The sequence below is a fragment of the Drosophila ananassae genome, chromosome 3L (genome assembly GCF_017639315.1).
Source record: "Drosophila ananassae strain 14024-0371.13 chromosome 3L, ASM1763931v2, whole genome shotgun sequence".
NCBI lineage: Eukaryota > Metazoa > Arthropoda > Insecta > Diptera > Drosophilidae > Drosophila > Drosophila ananassae.
In genome coordinates, this window is record NC_057929.1 from 9879859 (window position 1) to 9892420 (window position 12562).

General features: G+C 44.3%; 2 protein-coding genes across 3 annotated transcripts; one reads left to right on the forward strand and one right to left on the reverse strand.

Annotated features, from left to right (window-relative positions):
* Positions 1–3885: 3885 nt before the first annotated feature.
* Positions 3886–5616, reverse strand: LOC26514099. The gene is made up of 4 exons (XM_044715318.1): positions 5086–5616; positions 4482–5024; positions 3965–4426; positions 3886–3906 (listed from the first exon to the last, which is right to left on the reverse strand). Exons 1-4 carry the CDS (start codon positions 5614–5616, stop codon positions 3886–3888), a joined length of 1557 nt encoding a protein of 518 aa, XP_044571253.1.
* Positions 5617–9993: 4377 nt separating this feature from the next.
* On the forward strand, positions 9994–11242 carry LOC6496016. 2 transcript variants are annotated; one of them, XM_001960010.4, is made up of 3 exons: positions 9994–10351; positions 10456–10958; positions 11038–11242. In XM_001960010.4, the coding sequence occupies exons 1-3, from the start codon at positions 10133–10135 to the stop codon at positions 11108–11110; spliced, it is 795 nt and encodes a 264-aa protein (XP_001960046.3). In that variant the 5' UTR covers positions 9994–10132; the 3' UTR covers positions 11111–11242. The 2 variants fall into 2 exon arrangements, with proteins under 2 accessions (XP_001960046.3, XP_044571321.1); XM_044715386.1 differs by having other exon boundaries at positions 11041–11242.
* The last annotated feature ends 1320 nt before the right edge of the window (positions 11243–12562 follow it).

Sequence of the window (12562 nt, forward strand, 5' to 3'; positions counted from 1 at the left end):
CGTAGCAGGCTCCTGGAATGGCAGAATTGGCGGCACCACGCACAAATGCACAACCGCATTGCAGCCACAAAAGCAGCCGAGGCAGACTTCCCCATCCAACAGGATATGGACAGTGGGTGGAATTATTATTTTTCAAAACTATATTTAATATAGTTTGCCTATTATAATGTCGCATTTAGATAACTAATATTTAAATGTTAATGGAAATAATTATTTTAAAAATGAAACGCCATCTTAGCCATCTCCTACCACTGTTAACAATTCACCTCGAGAGCTGCTTAATTCGTGCAAATAAAATGATTGTGCAACATATGTTTCGGCCAACATAGGGTCTATTATAATACGCTGTGGTGCGGAGTGGTGCGGTGTGGTGGCTGCTAGTTGGCACACACGCTGTGCATCTCAAGTGCCCTCCGAATCCCCCACATCCTCCACTGCATCCGGCGCTCCAGAGTCGTGGAGAGCACGCCAGCCAACCAACTTGCAAACGCAATTACACTGCAATTGCGTATTATTTAAGTGTTTTGGCTGCACTCGAAATTCGGAGGCAGTGTGCGAACTGTTGGTTGGCCCAATAAGCTGACAAAAGGCAAAGTGCCTCCGGTTTGGGGGGTTAATTATGTCAACAATTAGACTGTTATGCACTAGAGACTCCAGCACTGCCTGGCACTGGCAATGGCAATTGCTGAATGGCAAATGGAGTTGAATTCATTAAACGTAAATGTAAACCACCAGCCGATGTAAGGCGTTCCTCCAATTCCAGGAGGGGTGTGGCTAGAAGCTGGAGGCTGGAGGTGGTGGTGTTGGCCAAGTGGCATGTCCTACACAGGCAGTTACACCAACAATGGCTGCCAGGCATCGAGAGGGATGCAAATAAAAATGCAGCTTCAGTTTGTGGTTTCTACATTTTGGTTGGGACAAGAAGTGTCCACTAAACTGCCATTGACTTGCAAAGAGAACACAGTGAGAAACAGTCCTTCACAATCTCTAGCTTCGAAATCCTTATAAAAGTATTTTTCGCTCAGTGTCTAGACTTCTTTCCAGGACTTTTTGTGGGTGGAGCGGAAGTGACAGCATCCTGGCTGTAGTCCGACTCCTGTCTTTTGGCCAAAGCGAATATTTGACTCACAATAAAAACAGAAGCACTGCCAGTCAGGACAATGCCAGGATTCTGAAAAAACAAAACAAAACAAAACGAAAGGAAAACAAAACGAGACCAAGTCGAGTCCACTGCGGAGCGGAAGTGGCGCTTATTACGCAGGATGTGGTTAACCGGAAATGAAACGAAACAAGCCAAGTGCGACAAGTCTTTAGGCCGTCTGTGTAGGCTTTTTGTTTATGGCTCGAATGCGTGACTCGCTCCATCCAAGAGAGTGCATCCAAAACTAATTAAGCACTGGTCCATGGTCCTGGTCTTAGTCCTGGCCGTGCTCTTTGAGCCACTCAAATTGTTGGCATATCCTTTGTTGGCCAGTGCAATCAGCAAATGTCAGGCCAACAGCCAAACAAGTTGGCCATATAACCAGCCATCTGGCCATCTCGTAAACTACCAACAAACAGTGCCGCCGATTGCCGGGATGACGTTGAAATCAAATTACAAGATGCCCCAACATTTTCCTCCATCCGGCCTCTGCCTCTGCCACTGGCATTGGCACTGCCACTGCCTCGATCTCTGTCCCTCCTTGCTGCCTGCCTGCCTGCCACGCCCACCTCATTATCCGCCCCAACTGACCCAAATTCAATGCGTTTGCAATTTGTGCGGCAATGTGGCGGGGTTAATCATGCTAATAAACACCAACGTTGCACTTGCAACGTTGTCGCTGTTGCTGTTGCAGCACCATCTGCTGTTTGCCGTTGCCAGTTGCCATTGCAAAAAGCATTGCATACTTACAGGACTAAGGATTTGAATCCTGCCAAAGGACACTGTCGATACAGCTCCGTATGTACTGTGGTTCGGTTGCTTTTTGTGGTCGCCTGCGTGGCATTTGCCACTCAAGTGGGCCACCAGCTCCGGCGATTGTGTTGCGGGTGGCTCGTTCGGATGGTGGTCAGAAGGTTAGCGGGGCCATTGGCTGGAAATCATACAAAATTGCAATGATTATGCACGCGCCTAGTTGGCAGTCAATTGTGGTCGGCAACTCATTTGTGTGCGGCCCAAAGTGGCCCATTAATGGTGCCAGTCGGTGGTGGTGGTGGTGATGGTGGTGGTGGGTGGCGATTGGTTCGGTGGTTAGTCGGTGGGTTTTTCCAACGACTCCCAGTTCATGGCAATCCAATCATATTCAAAGCACAAACAAAATTGCTTTCTCAATTTAGTAAAATTTAGTAAAAACTACAAAGCACACATTAAATATTATTTCTGGTTCTCCAGACCTATATATAGATATCATCCATCTCATATATCATTTATATATGCATGATGTGCTGAGCCAACGAAAATCCCCGGAACATTATCTAATGATTTACGGAAATGGTCGGAGAGGTCCTGGCCTCTGGAAGCGAGAGTGAAACTTTCTTGACACTGCAAAATGCATAAAATGCATTGTCGGGGATAGGGGGCATGGGTCACAGGTCACATGGGGGTCATGGGGGAGTGGCATGTGCCATAGCACACACACACATCCTGTCAGCAGAAGGTAAAGGAGCGGAGAATCCTAGGCTGCCGTCTCATCATTTCAACTGTCACATTAAAAATGCATAAATGTTGCTTAAATGCAATCCAAGAAATGCAACTGGCCGTAATACGTGTACGTGCAACAAAAACAGGAAGGGCGAGGCGTTGCAACCAATCAAAGTGCTGGCAGGTGGGCGTGGCAGGGGCAGGGGCATAGGATTTTGGAGTACCCGAAGCATACAATTTGTAACCTGCCTGCCATTTTGAGGGACGAAGTAAAAATAGTCCTTACATTCAAATATATAAACGGGTTGCTTCAAAAACTAACAAAATATTAAATAAAATGGTGGTGACTGTATGATATCCGGTACTCCCAGTTGATAGGACTACTCTATACCTGGTACTCCTATTATTTCAATTTCTCTCAGTGTAATGCCTTTGGGTTTTCGGCCTTGTCTTTGCCTTTGCCTTGTCTGATGTTGCCTACGTTTGCAGGTGCGAGGTTTGGGATTGGAAAGTGGAGATGGAGATGGAGATTGGAGGTGGATGTGGGAATAGGAATACGGATATGGTACGTCCTTTATGGCGGATGTGTGCCTGTGCCAGTGCCAGTGCCAGTGCCTTTGCCGGTGCCTGTTTCTCTGCTGATTGTCGTACTGTTGATCTGTGTTTTCACTTAGATATTGGCCCGGGGGCTGGGCGATAACCGTACGTGTGTGCTACCATCGATACAGGAAGTTTGTTTGTGGCCAACTTGCTGAGTGGGCAGGGAGGCATATGGGCATGGGATTGGAGGTGGTAGCTGGTAGTGGGAGTGGTGATGGCGATGGAGAGTCAGAAACGTATGCCATTCGGATTGCCTGTGGAAAGTTCTGCTGAAGGCTGGGCCCAAAAGTGTACAACTGGCAGGCCTGGCAGACTGGGCAGGCCGGGCAGGTCGGGGCTTTCGTTATCTAGTAAGCAATCGTTTCAAATTGAATTTTCTATTTACCCAGTCGTCGATATGTTTGGAATTGGCCAACGACGACTCTCTCCCCAATTCTTTCTTACGGCCTGCATTCTCAAAGTTCTCCAGACAAAAGTTAAGCTAAATGAGTTGCACTTAACTATGGATGTTCAGTTTCTCGGGTGCCACTAACTTTTCCCCATGAATACTGAATACCTTTGCATACTAAACACCATACAATGGAAGGTGGCTTTGTTTATTAATCAGTTTATTAATCTCCCAACCCCTGTCCTTGCTCTCCAATAACGCATCCAAGCCATCTCCCCTAGCAAGCAGAGAAAGCATCCTGTCAGGGACAAAAGGTAGATTTTAAGGAGCATCTCAAAGTCCTTTAGGTTCAGAACTTGAAAGGGTATATGGTCGTCCATCATTTTGACCTCCAGACCCATTCGACTGGCATCCTGCTGACCTTTGCTTCTCCAGTGGGGCCACAGACCGAATTGCTTGGCATGGGAGCTGAATCTGAAAAAGTTCCGCTGAAAGGGCGAATTCCACTGCATGGGATAACGCAGAATGTGGGTGCCGGTGCATATGCCTGATGCCAGCCGGAAGCGTGGACTCTTCAGGCGCTCCTGCTGCATCTGCACCACACTCCAGTGCTCCGTGGTGGTGCAGTAGGCGTAGCTGGCATTCAATTTGTCCAAGTGCTCCAACAGCGTCGACCTGTTGACCACCTGGAGGCGTGGCCTCAAAGCCGCTGGCAGGTTACCGGCGGTGAAATACATTTCCACCTCGGATTCCGTAAGCATCAGACGCAATGGGGAGGCCAGAAAATCCTCAACACTGTCTATCTGATACCCTGGGAACTGGACAATCGAATTAAAATATTATTCCAATGATTTATGAAACTAAAGTACTCACTTGCGAGGTGAAAACCGATGATAAGTTCGCCGTACGCATTGTCCACAAAACAAAGGATCCTAGGAGAGCGGCCACATGGATGAACTTGTATGGTTCGGCCAGTCGACGAAAGTCTATGTCCGATATCGGTTGCAGAAAGAAGGTAACCAGGGAAAGCTGAATGCCACGCAACCCCTCGCCACGGGCCAACTGCCACGCCAGGGTCAGGGCCAGGAGGAGGACCAGCAGAAAAGTTCCATTCACTCGGACAACATACCGGATGAAGCGGCCCGGAGGCGGTTCATGTTGCCAGGGCACCAGGACACAGGTGTTCGTCGAGACGAGTGGAAAATAGCCCGCCATCCGCTCGGCTCCCGGCTGCATGGAGGAATACGGATGTACGCCTATTTCAATCTCCCCCCGGGTCGCGGCCAGCATCAGGTTCTCGTGGTAGTTGTACCTGTCCACGTCGACAGTGGGCTCCAGGCGATAATGCCCCATCCTGTGGTGAACATAGGCGGCGAACATCAGGCCAAAGGTCCCTGAGAGTCTGCCATTTGGTAGCTAAACAAAGTGTAGAATATTAAATTGAGAAGGACCAAGGACCTAGGAGGATTGAGCTCACCCGAAAGGCATTGGGAGGATCCTGAAAGACAGGCACCCGAAACTCATAGCCGCGAAAGTCCATCATTATATCCGTGTGTCGGTAACCAGTCTGGGTCAGATTCCTGACCGTAACTTCTGGGAAAGCAGTATACGTATACAGGTAATTTTCCCAGGACACGTTTCTGTCTCCTGTAAGATTAGTGAACCGAATCTGCTGATAGGTGACAAACACATTGATGAACTTTTGACGCCAGCACCAGGAGAATAGGTCTTTCAATTGATCCCCAGTGGGTGGTTGGCTCTTCAATCGCTTGTAAATGAATAGAATCGGAACGTGGTGCAGACCAAACAAGCCATCAGTCAGGACATCAAAAATAGGCTCCTCCTTGGGCGAGACACTGCTTATGCTAACACCCACCAGAGTCCTTTCGCCAAGGATCCGGCGCAGAGTGACATTGCCCCTCAGTCCCCAGACAACGATTGGAATTTGAAAGGCCTTGGAGAGACATTCTTCAAGGGACTGCACCAGGATGTGTCTACTTCGCTGCATTTTCCGATTAACACCGAATAGCGCCAGGGAGTCAACTTTATTCCTTGAGGCCATTTGCCTGGTTAGATTATGGAGGAATTGGGTCTCCCCGTGGGACTCCCCAAGGACGGGTGGCATGGGCCAGGCCGAAACACCGGAAATAATCCAAAGCCCCAAGACGAAATAAAGGCCAGCGAGCATAGTTGAAGACTGACTGGAAGTGGGAATGGGTCTGAGGTTATATAGTTAGTCCTTAATCTGGCCAAAGATCTGGCCAATAACGCCAGTCATGAAGTATAAAAACTTCTAATTTCTAGGGGCAATTATTTAGACTGTTAGCATATTCTGAAGGGAACGACTTAACCCTTTGCTTCCACCACTTTCTGTTACCAATAAAATGAAAATTATAATAAAATGTACTCCCAGACAATTTTCCCTGTTGACACATTGCAATCATGACGAACATCCTTCCAAAATTCACCACTCACCTTTTGCTAAGTGAACCTCACAAAATGATTGATGCTCCAGGTGATTGATGTCTCTTTTCTGTGGCGGGATAAACTCGTTTCAGCCGGTTCTTCTCTGAAGTCTCTGTTGAAAGTTTTTTTTTTTGTCAGAGATACACGGGGTCGGCCATGAGGCTGCGGCATGCGACATGCGGCATGCTGGCCCCCGAAAAATATTATTAATATCAGACAGTGTCGCTCAATTTAAAATATTACTAGCAAACACATTCCATGAACTTGAGTAATTTTTTACAAACAACTTTTGGAATTACTTAATCGCAAAGTTCTGACAGTGAAATGTTTGCTGAGAAAAAATAAAAAAAGGAAGAGAGAAGCGAAATGAAAGGTTGCACGAAACATAAATTGTGTTTATTATGAAGGCTGTAGCATACTTTTGTGCGCAATTTAAAGTGCAAATACGAAAGGCAAACGGGGAATCCCCCCATCCATCCAACCATCCATGGCAACTAAGCCCGCTTTTCCCATCTCTGCCACGCATTTCATTAAAGCGCAATGAAGACATTTTCCAGGACATCGTGTGTGCGTGGCAGGAGTGGGAGTGGGAGTGGCAGGCTTTCCACCGTGGGGGGAAGCTGTTAAAAAATATTCGAAACACTTGAATGTTTCCCAACTGACACTAGGCCTTGGGGTTGGCATCTTCGCGGGCCTTCTGAGCTGGCCCATAAAGAACAATAAATATTATTTATGTGTCCTGCGATAAGGACACTCTCACTTACACTCACACGTATGTTTCGTATTTTTCCGCCTATCTAATCGCTGGCATTCCTGGCATTCTCAAACTTTTTCACACTAGTTTCTCTGTTTTTTTTTTTGTAGCTCCTAATGAACAGAGCAGATACCTCCTCATATACACCCGTAAGCCTTTGAGCCCACCATTTCAGACACCTGTGTCACCTGGAATGAAGTCACACCTATGTGCGAGTGTGTGTGTGTCTGTTTACCTGATAAATACGGGCCAAAATACGAGAGAGACGGGCTCGACTGGCTCGTGTTTATTTTAATAATGTTAACCTAATTAAGTGATTAATATGCAAAATGTGCGCACAGATTAAAACGATGCGCGCACTGTGTTTAATTATCGAATTAATATTTTTTTCATTTTCTCGCCTGGCTGACAGTTAAGGCCAAAGTGCACACAAATACGACAACAGGGAGGTCCTATTCGGGGGTTTACCTTTGGGATTTGCCTATAACTTTATTAAACATGATTTGGATAGAATAATCAGCTTATATTTAGTACTAAAAATATTTTAAAGAAATAGATTTATTTCACCTTTTAAATAAAATTTCCTCAGACTTGGCCAAATAAAATAAATTTAATATTTACATAAATGAAAAATGCAATTTATGTCATCATTCTGAAGAGTAAACTCAATATATTCTCACATGGAAAATGCCTTAAAATAAGACATAAAAACCAATTTGCTCAGATTGGGTTATTTATCTTCTCGGCAAGCAAATAGATAAAATATGAATATACCAAAGCCTGATTTATAACATAATGCTCGACCACACGAAGGGAGGCACACACTCGTATATGTATTCGCTCGCATAAGCCCTTTTGAGTTTGAACTTTCAATTTGTTTGCCAATCAAAGGAATTATATGCGGGCTGTTTAGTTGCTATTTGCCATCAAATGTCCCCCATGTCCCATTATATATATCCTCTATTAGGTAAAGCATTATCTCCTCAAACATTTCCGTTTAAGGTTGCCCATTAATTGTATCATACTATTCGCTTTAAATTATCCTTTTCACCAATAAATTCAGTGCATTTGAAGAAGTGTAATTACCAAACTGTTCCAGCATCTGCATCTTTGTTTAACAGTCCATTTCACTTAGCCACTTGAGAGTCCGATTCCCAGCAAGACCCTTAAGCCTGACAATTATTTACGAAGTAGGCAGAAGGTAGGTGTTTTGCGTAAGCCTTCATCCTGGCAATCCTGCGACACTAAAAGCTACTCAACGGCTGCCTTTTTTCAGCTTTCAAGCAGCTAATTGATGAAAGCTTCAAATGGTTCTGTAAAGGCAGAAAAAAAAAACAAGAAATTGGCGCAAAAACTTCAAATCCTTACATTAATTTCTTTTACCTTTTTTTTTTTGAGAAACATCCTCTGGAACATTTGTATGAAGAAGGGAATTAAAGGTGCAGCTAAACGGAGAGCATTTATAAAAAGGGTCCTTGGGTGGTGGCTTTGGAAATTAGAATTAATATTTTTCCGCTGAGTTTACACAATTTCAAGTTGGCTGGCGCGAAAAATGCATGCTCTGGTCAACATTCCATAAATGCTGTTGTTGATACACAGAGAATAATATTTAATAAATAAAAAGTTTAAGGTTTTAGGATTTAAATTAAATGGTAATCTTGCTTAGCTCTTATAGCTCTAATAGTAAAAAAAAAGAAAGTAAAAAGGTGCCTAAGTATTTTAATATATCTCTTAAAAAATAATTCCATTTGATTTAATATTATTTCTCTCTGCATTTGCTGCGTGTTTGGCATCTTTTGTATGTGTTTGTGGACCAGCAGGTGAGCCAGCAGCAAGGACCTCATCTTGTGCTGAGCCAGCGTGCTGCCTTGGTGCATTTCGTGGCAGCATCAGCATCAGCTTCACCTCCAGCTGCATCTGCCCCAGCACTGATAATAAATTCATGATGAAGTGTAATTTATACACTTCATATGCGGCCATCTTCCATTCCCCCTTAGATATATTTTTTTTTTGTAATTTTGCGCCCCTTTTTTCTTGGCCTTCCTTGGGCCGAGAGCTCTTCCCTGACAGAGGTCCTCGGACCCAAAAGGCGAAAAACTTTTCTCAAGGCTCGCCAGCCATGCATTAAACCTTGAAATGTTTGCGGCCCAGAATTCGCTAAAAACTAATTACAAATGCCGCCTCAGACTTCAGGCAGGGTCTGGGCCGGAGCCGGAGCCGGACCAGAAGAAAACTGGATGAAAATTCATTTCAAATTAATCTAATTTTTTTTGTGGAGCTTCAGCTGGTAGCTACCAGCGGTCTAAGGTCTAATGAGAAATGCTGATTTTGCACTCTCCATGACGTTGCATACGAAATGAGTCGTTCGGACTGTCCAAAATGGCAAAGGAGTGCTGCTCCTGGCATATGATTTCCTCGGAACTTGGCTTGCATAATTGCATAATTAGTGGTTAGGTGTTATGTAAATGGTTCTGGCGTTGATTGGTTTCCCCCATAAGAAACTGACCTCTGCTAATGACTCAATGGTGAGCTAATTGGTGAGCCAAAGTTGGCGAATTCGATACACGGCCTAATTAATGAGTTTTCGATGAACTGGTCCAAGTGGTCGACTGTGTACTGAGCCATGAATTATGGCTTTTTCAACAGCCACACTATCTTCTCTTCTCCCGTTTAAAGCAGTTAATAAACTGGTTAAATATTCTGTCAAAACTTTATAGCCACTTCCCACGTCAGTTCTCAAGCTCAACTCTGGACTATTCTGGACTATTTGCTTGGATGTCCATCTGTTTACCTTTATGATTATATAGATATATGCACTTGGTATTAGCCAGGTCACTTAGTTGGCCTGGCCACTTAGTTTCAGCTGGAGTGGCTCCTTAGCACCTCAAAGGTGGCATTCATGCTTGCTCAGTAAATAGTAAATATTATGGACAAGTACATGGAATATTTATGTACAAAGTGTATGTCTTTTGAGCCACATAAGGGCTTGGCCTAAATGTGTGTGAGAGTAAGAGGCAGGTTATTATCTAATCTAGTTTTGATTGAAATCTAAGCAAGTGTGGCTTAACTTTAAAACAAGATATTAAACAAGAATGGAACTACATATAAGAGTATTAAACAAATATCCTCTCAAAGTCTATAGTTATTTTTTCACAGTGTCTCTGTTTAGGGCTTAAAAAGGCCCTTCTTCCGCCACGACCTGTCCAGTGTCGATCGAACCTCCAATCAGAACACACGTTCCTCTTAGAAGTCAAAGAGATTCTTTTCGTGCCCACTTGGAACTGGTTTAAAGACGAATTTTGAAATGCTGTTCATATCGCTGGCCGTAATCACTTTCGGCCTGGCCCAAACGCTGCCCATCGTGGACGAGGCCATTGAAACGCCATCGACAGAGGCTGGAGGCCATCCAGATGGAGGGCGGAGTGGAGTGGTCTTCGATCAACGGCAAACTGGCAAATACAACATCCATGTGAGCATCAAGGATGTGGCCATCATCGAGGTGGGCCAGAACGGACTGGCCGAAGTGAGTTTTGGTTCGAAGTCAGAGTTTTGATCGAGAAACCAGTTGAAAGCTATGCGGCTAACGAGTTGCAAACGCTAAAAATAACCTTTGGATCTCTCAATTAGGAGTCGTATAACGATGAGGAGGATTACTACTATGATGACAGTGCGTTGACCGTCAAACCGATCAAGTTAAGCACCGAGGCAAGCACCAGCACCACCGTCACAAGCACCACAACAACTTCTAGCACCCCAGCAGGAGCACCACCTGCTGAAATCACTAGCCCCACCACCATCTCTTCTAAGCCCAAGTCCAGGTTGAATAATCTGATGATTGTCGAGACTCCGATTGGTGGTGCCACTGTTAAGCCACTGCACCATCCTGGACCACCGCTGCATGCCAGATCCAAAGATGTACCGATTATGGCTGCTGCTGCTGCTGCGGCTTCTGGTGGCATTACGCCACCCTCCCTCCCTGATAGTATTGAGTATACCCCTCCCCAAGGTCACAACTCGCCCATATTCAAGGTCAAGGTTCAACGATCCTCGAATCCGGTCACCAAGAAGCCAGCCCGCTGTCGAAACCATCAGGTGCGAGATGGCCAGGGCAAGTGCACCGACTCCATCTAGTAAGTAAACAGGAAAAATAGTAAAAATCCCCACTAAGCCTCTTACGCTCTGGTCTAACTCTTTCTTAACAATTTTTAGCAGAAAGCTGTTCGGCATGCTGAAGGGGCTGAATTTTCCTTTTTTGGCAGCCAATGCGGCCCAAAGCAATTGATGACTCAACAATGTATGACTTTCGGGAAGCCCTTAATTGGATCTTAGCCATAAGACTGAAATTATGAAGTGAACTTTAATACTTGGTGTGATTAAATGTGTGTGGAATCAATAAAATCAGACTAAAAATCAACTTTACGCTTTAGTACCTTTTTAAATGTAAATTTCATAAAATTAAAATGTACAATTTACAAAGTATTGCCGCAAAGTTTGCTCATCAAAATGAAAATTACAGAAAAACTTTATTCACACTCCAGATATTCCTGTGAATTTTCCTTTGGCTTTAAATATCATTCGGGGGAAAAATAATTTTCCACAAAAGCCACTGTTGTTGGGATGAAGTCTGGTTTTCCAACTTGAATTGTAACTCGTTTTCATTTAAATTCTCACTTAATTTGAAACAATTTCCGTTTGTCTTTAAAGAACTTTTTATGTTCTCTGTCAGTGGGGCGAGTTTTTGCAGCTTATTAATAAAGTTTTATGTTTTTCCTGGAAATTGCAAATGTCAGTTGATGAATTGCCTTTAATTGGTTAATGGAAAATGTGACAGTTCTGGAATTCTTTCTGGCTTTCGGTTAAGAGCCAATCGTAAGCCAATTTTTCAACTTATATAAAGTGATTTTTATATCATGGCCCGGTGGGTTCTGGCCTGATCAATTTTTGTTTGTAATTTCCGCATTCGCTTAAAGTGCAGCAATTGCAATTGCAACTCCCTCTTTACTGGCATGGTGGGTGGGACGTGCCACTGGGATGGTTGCAACATCTGTATGCGAAGGCTGCTTAATTGCAACTGTTGCGTGTGCGGCAAATCTTTGGGGCAGCGTGGGCTGTGCTGTGCACACGCCGTGCTCTAATTAAATTAATTGCTTAATTTTAAGTTAATTTGCCACATGTGGCAAGTTGTCCTCCGCCCAGACAATGCACTACTCACGTGCCCCGTACGGAGGCTGGGGGCATCTCTCCGATTGCCCATAAACCGGGCTGGCTACCAACTTATTCCCATAACAACTGCATTATCCCGGTGTGTTCGTGTGGCTTTAATTGGATTTAAGTTTCAGTTCGCATGTGTTTTTTGTCAGAAAAAAAAAAACAAAGGTGAGTTTGGCTATCAAATGACAATGTTAATTATTTCAAATAGTTCAGAGCCTCTCTTACATTTCTTAAAACAAATTCTGCAAGTTATAAACTTTAAAAGTTAAACTATCCATCATTTAAACTTAAACCCATAATTGATTCAAGCTTCCTTCTCTTGTTTTCCCATCTTGGGAAAATTATTTATCTCGGCAAGGACGACGACAAGTTATGCAATTGACAAAGGACATCCCAAAGGACATCACAGGCTCTAGAAACTGTTGAGAATAACTTTGTTCCGAAAATCTTTTTCGGCCAAAAGTTGCCCGGCACTAATTACCTACATTAGGCCACCTGCACAGACTCGGCACACTCAATTAGC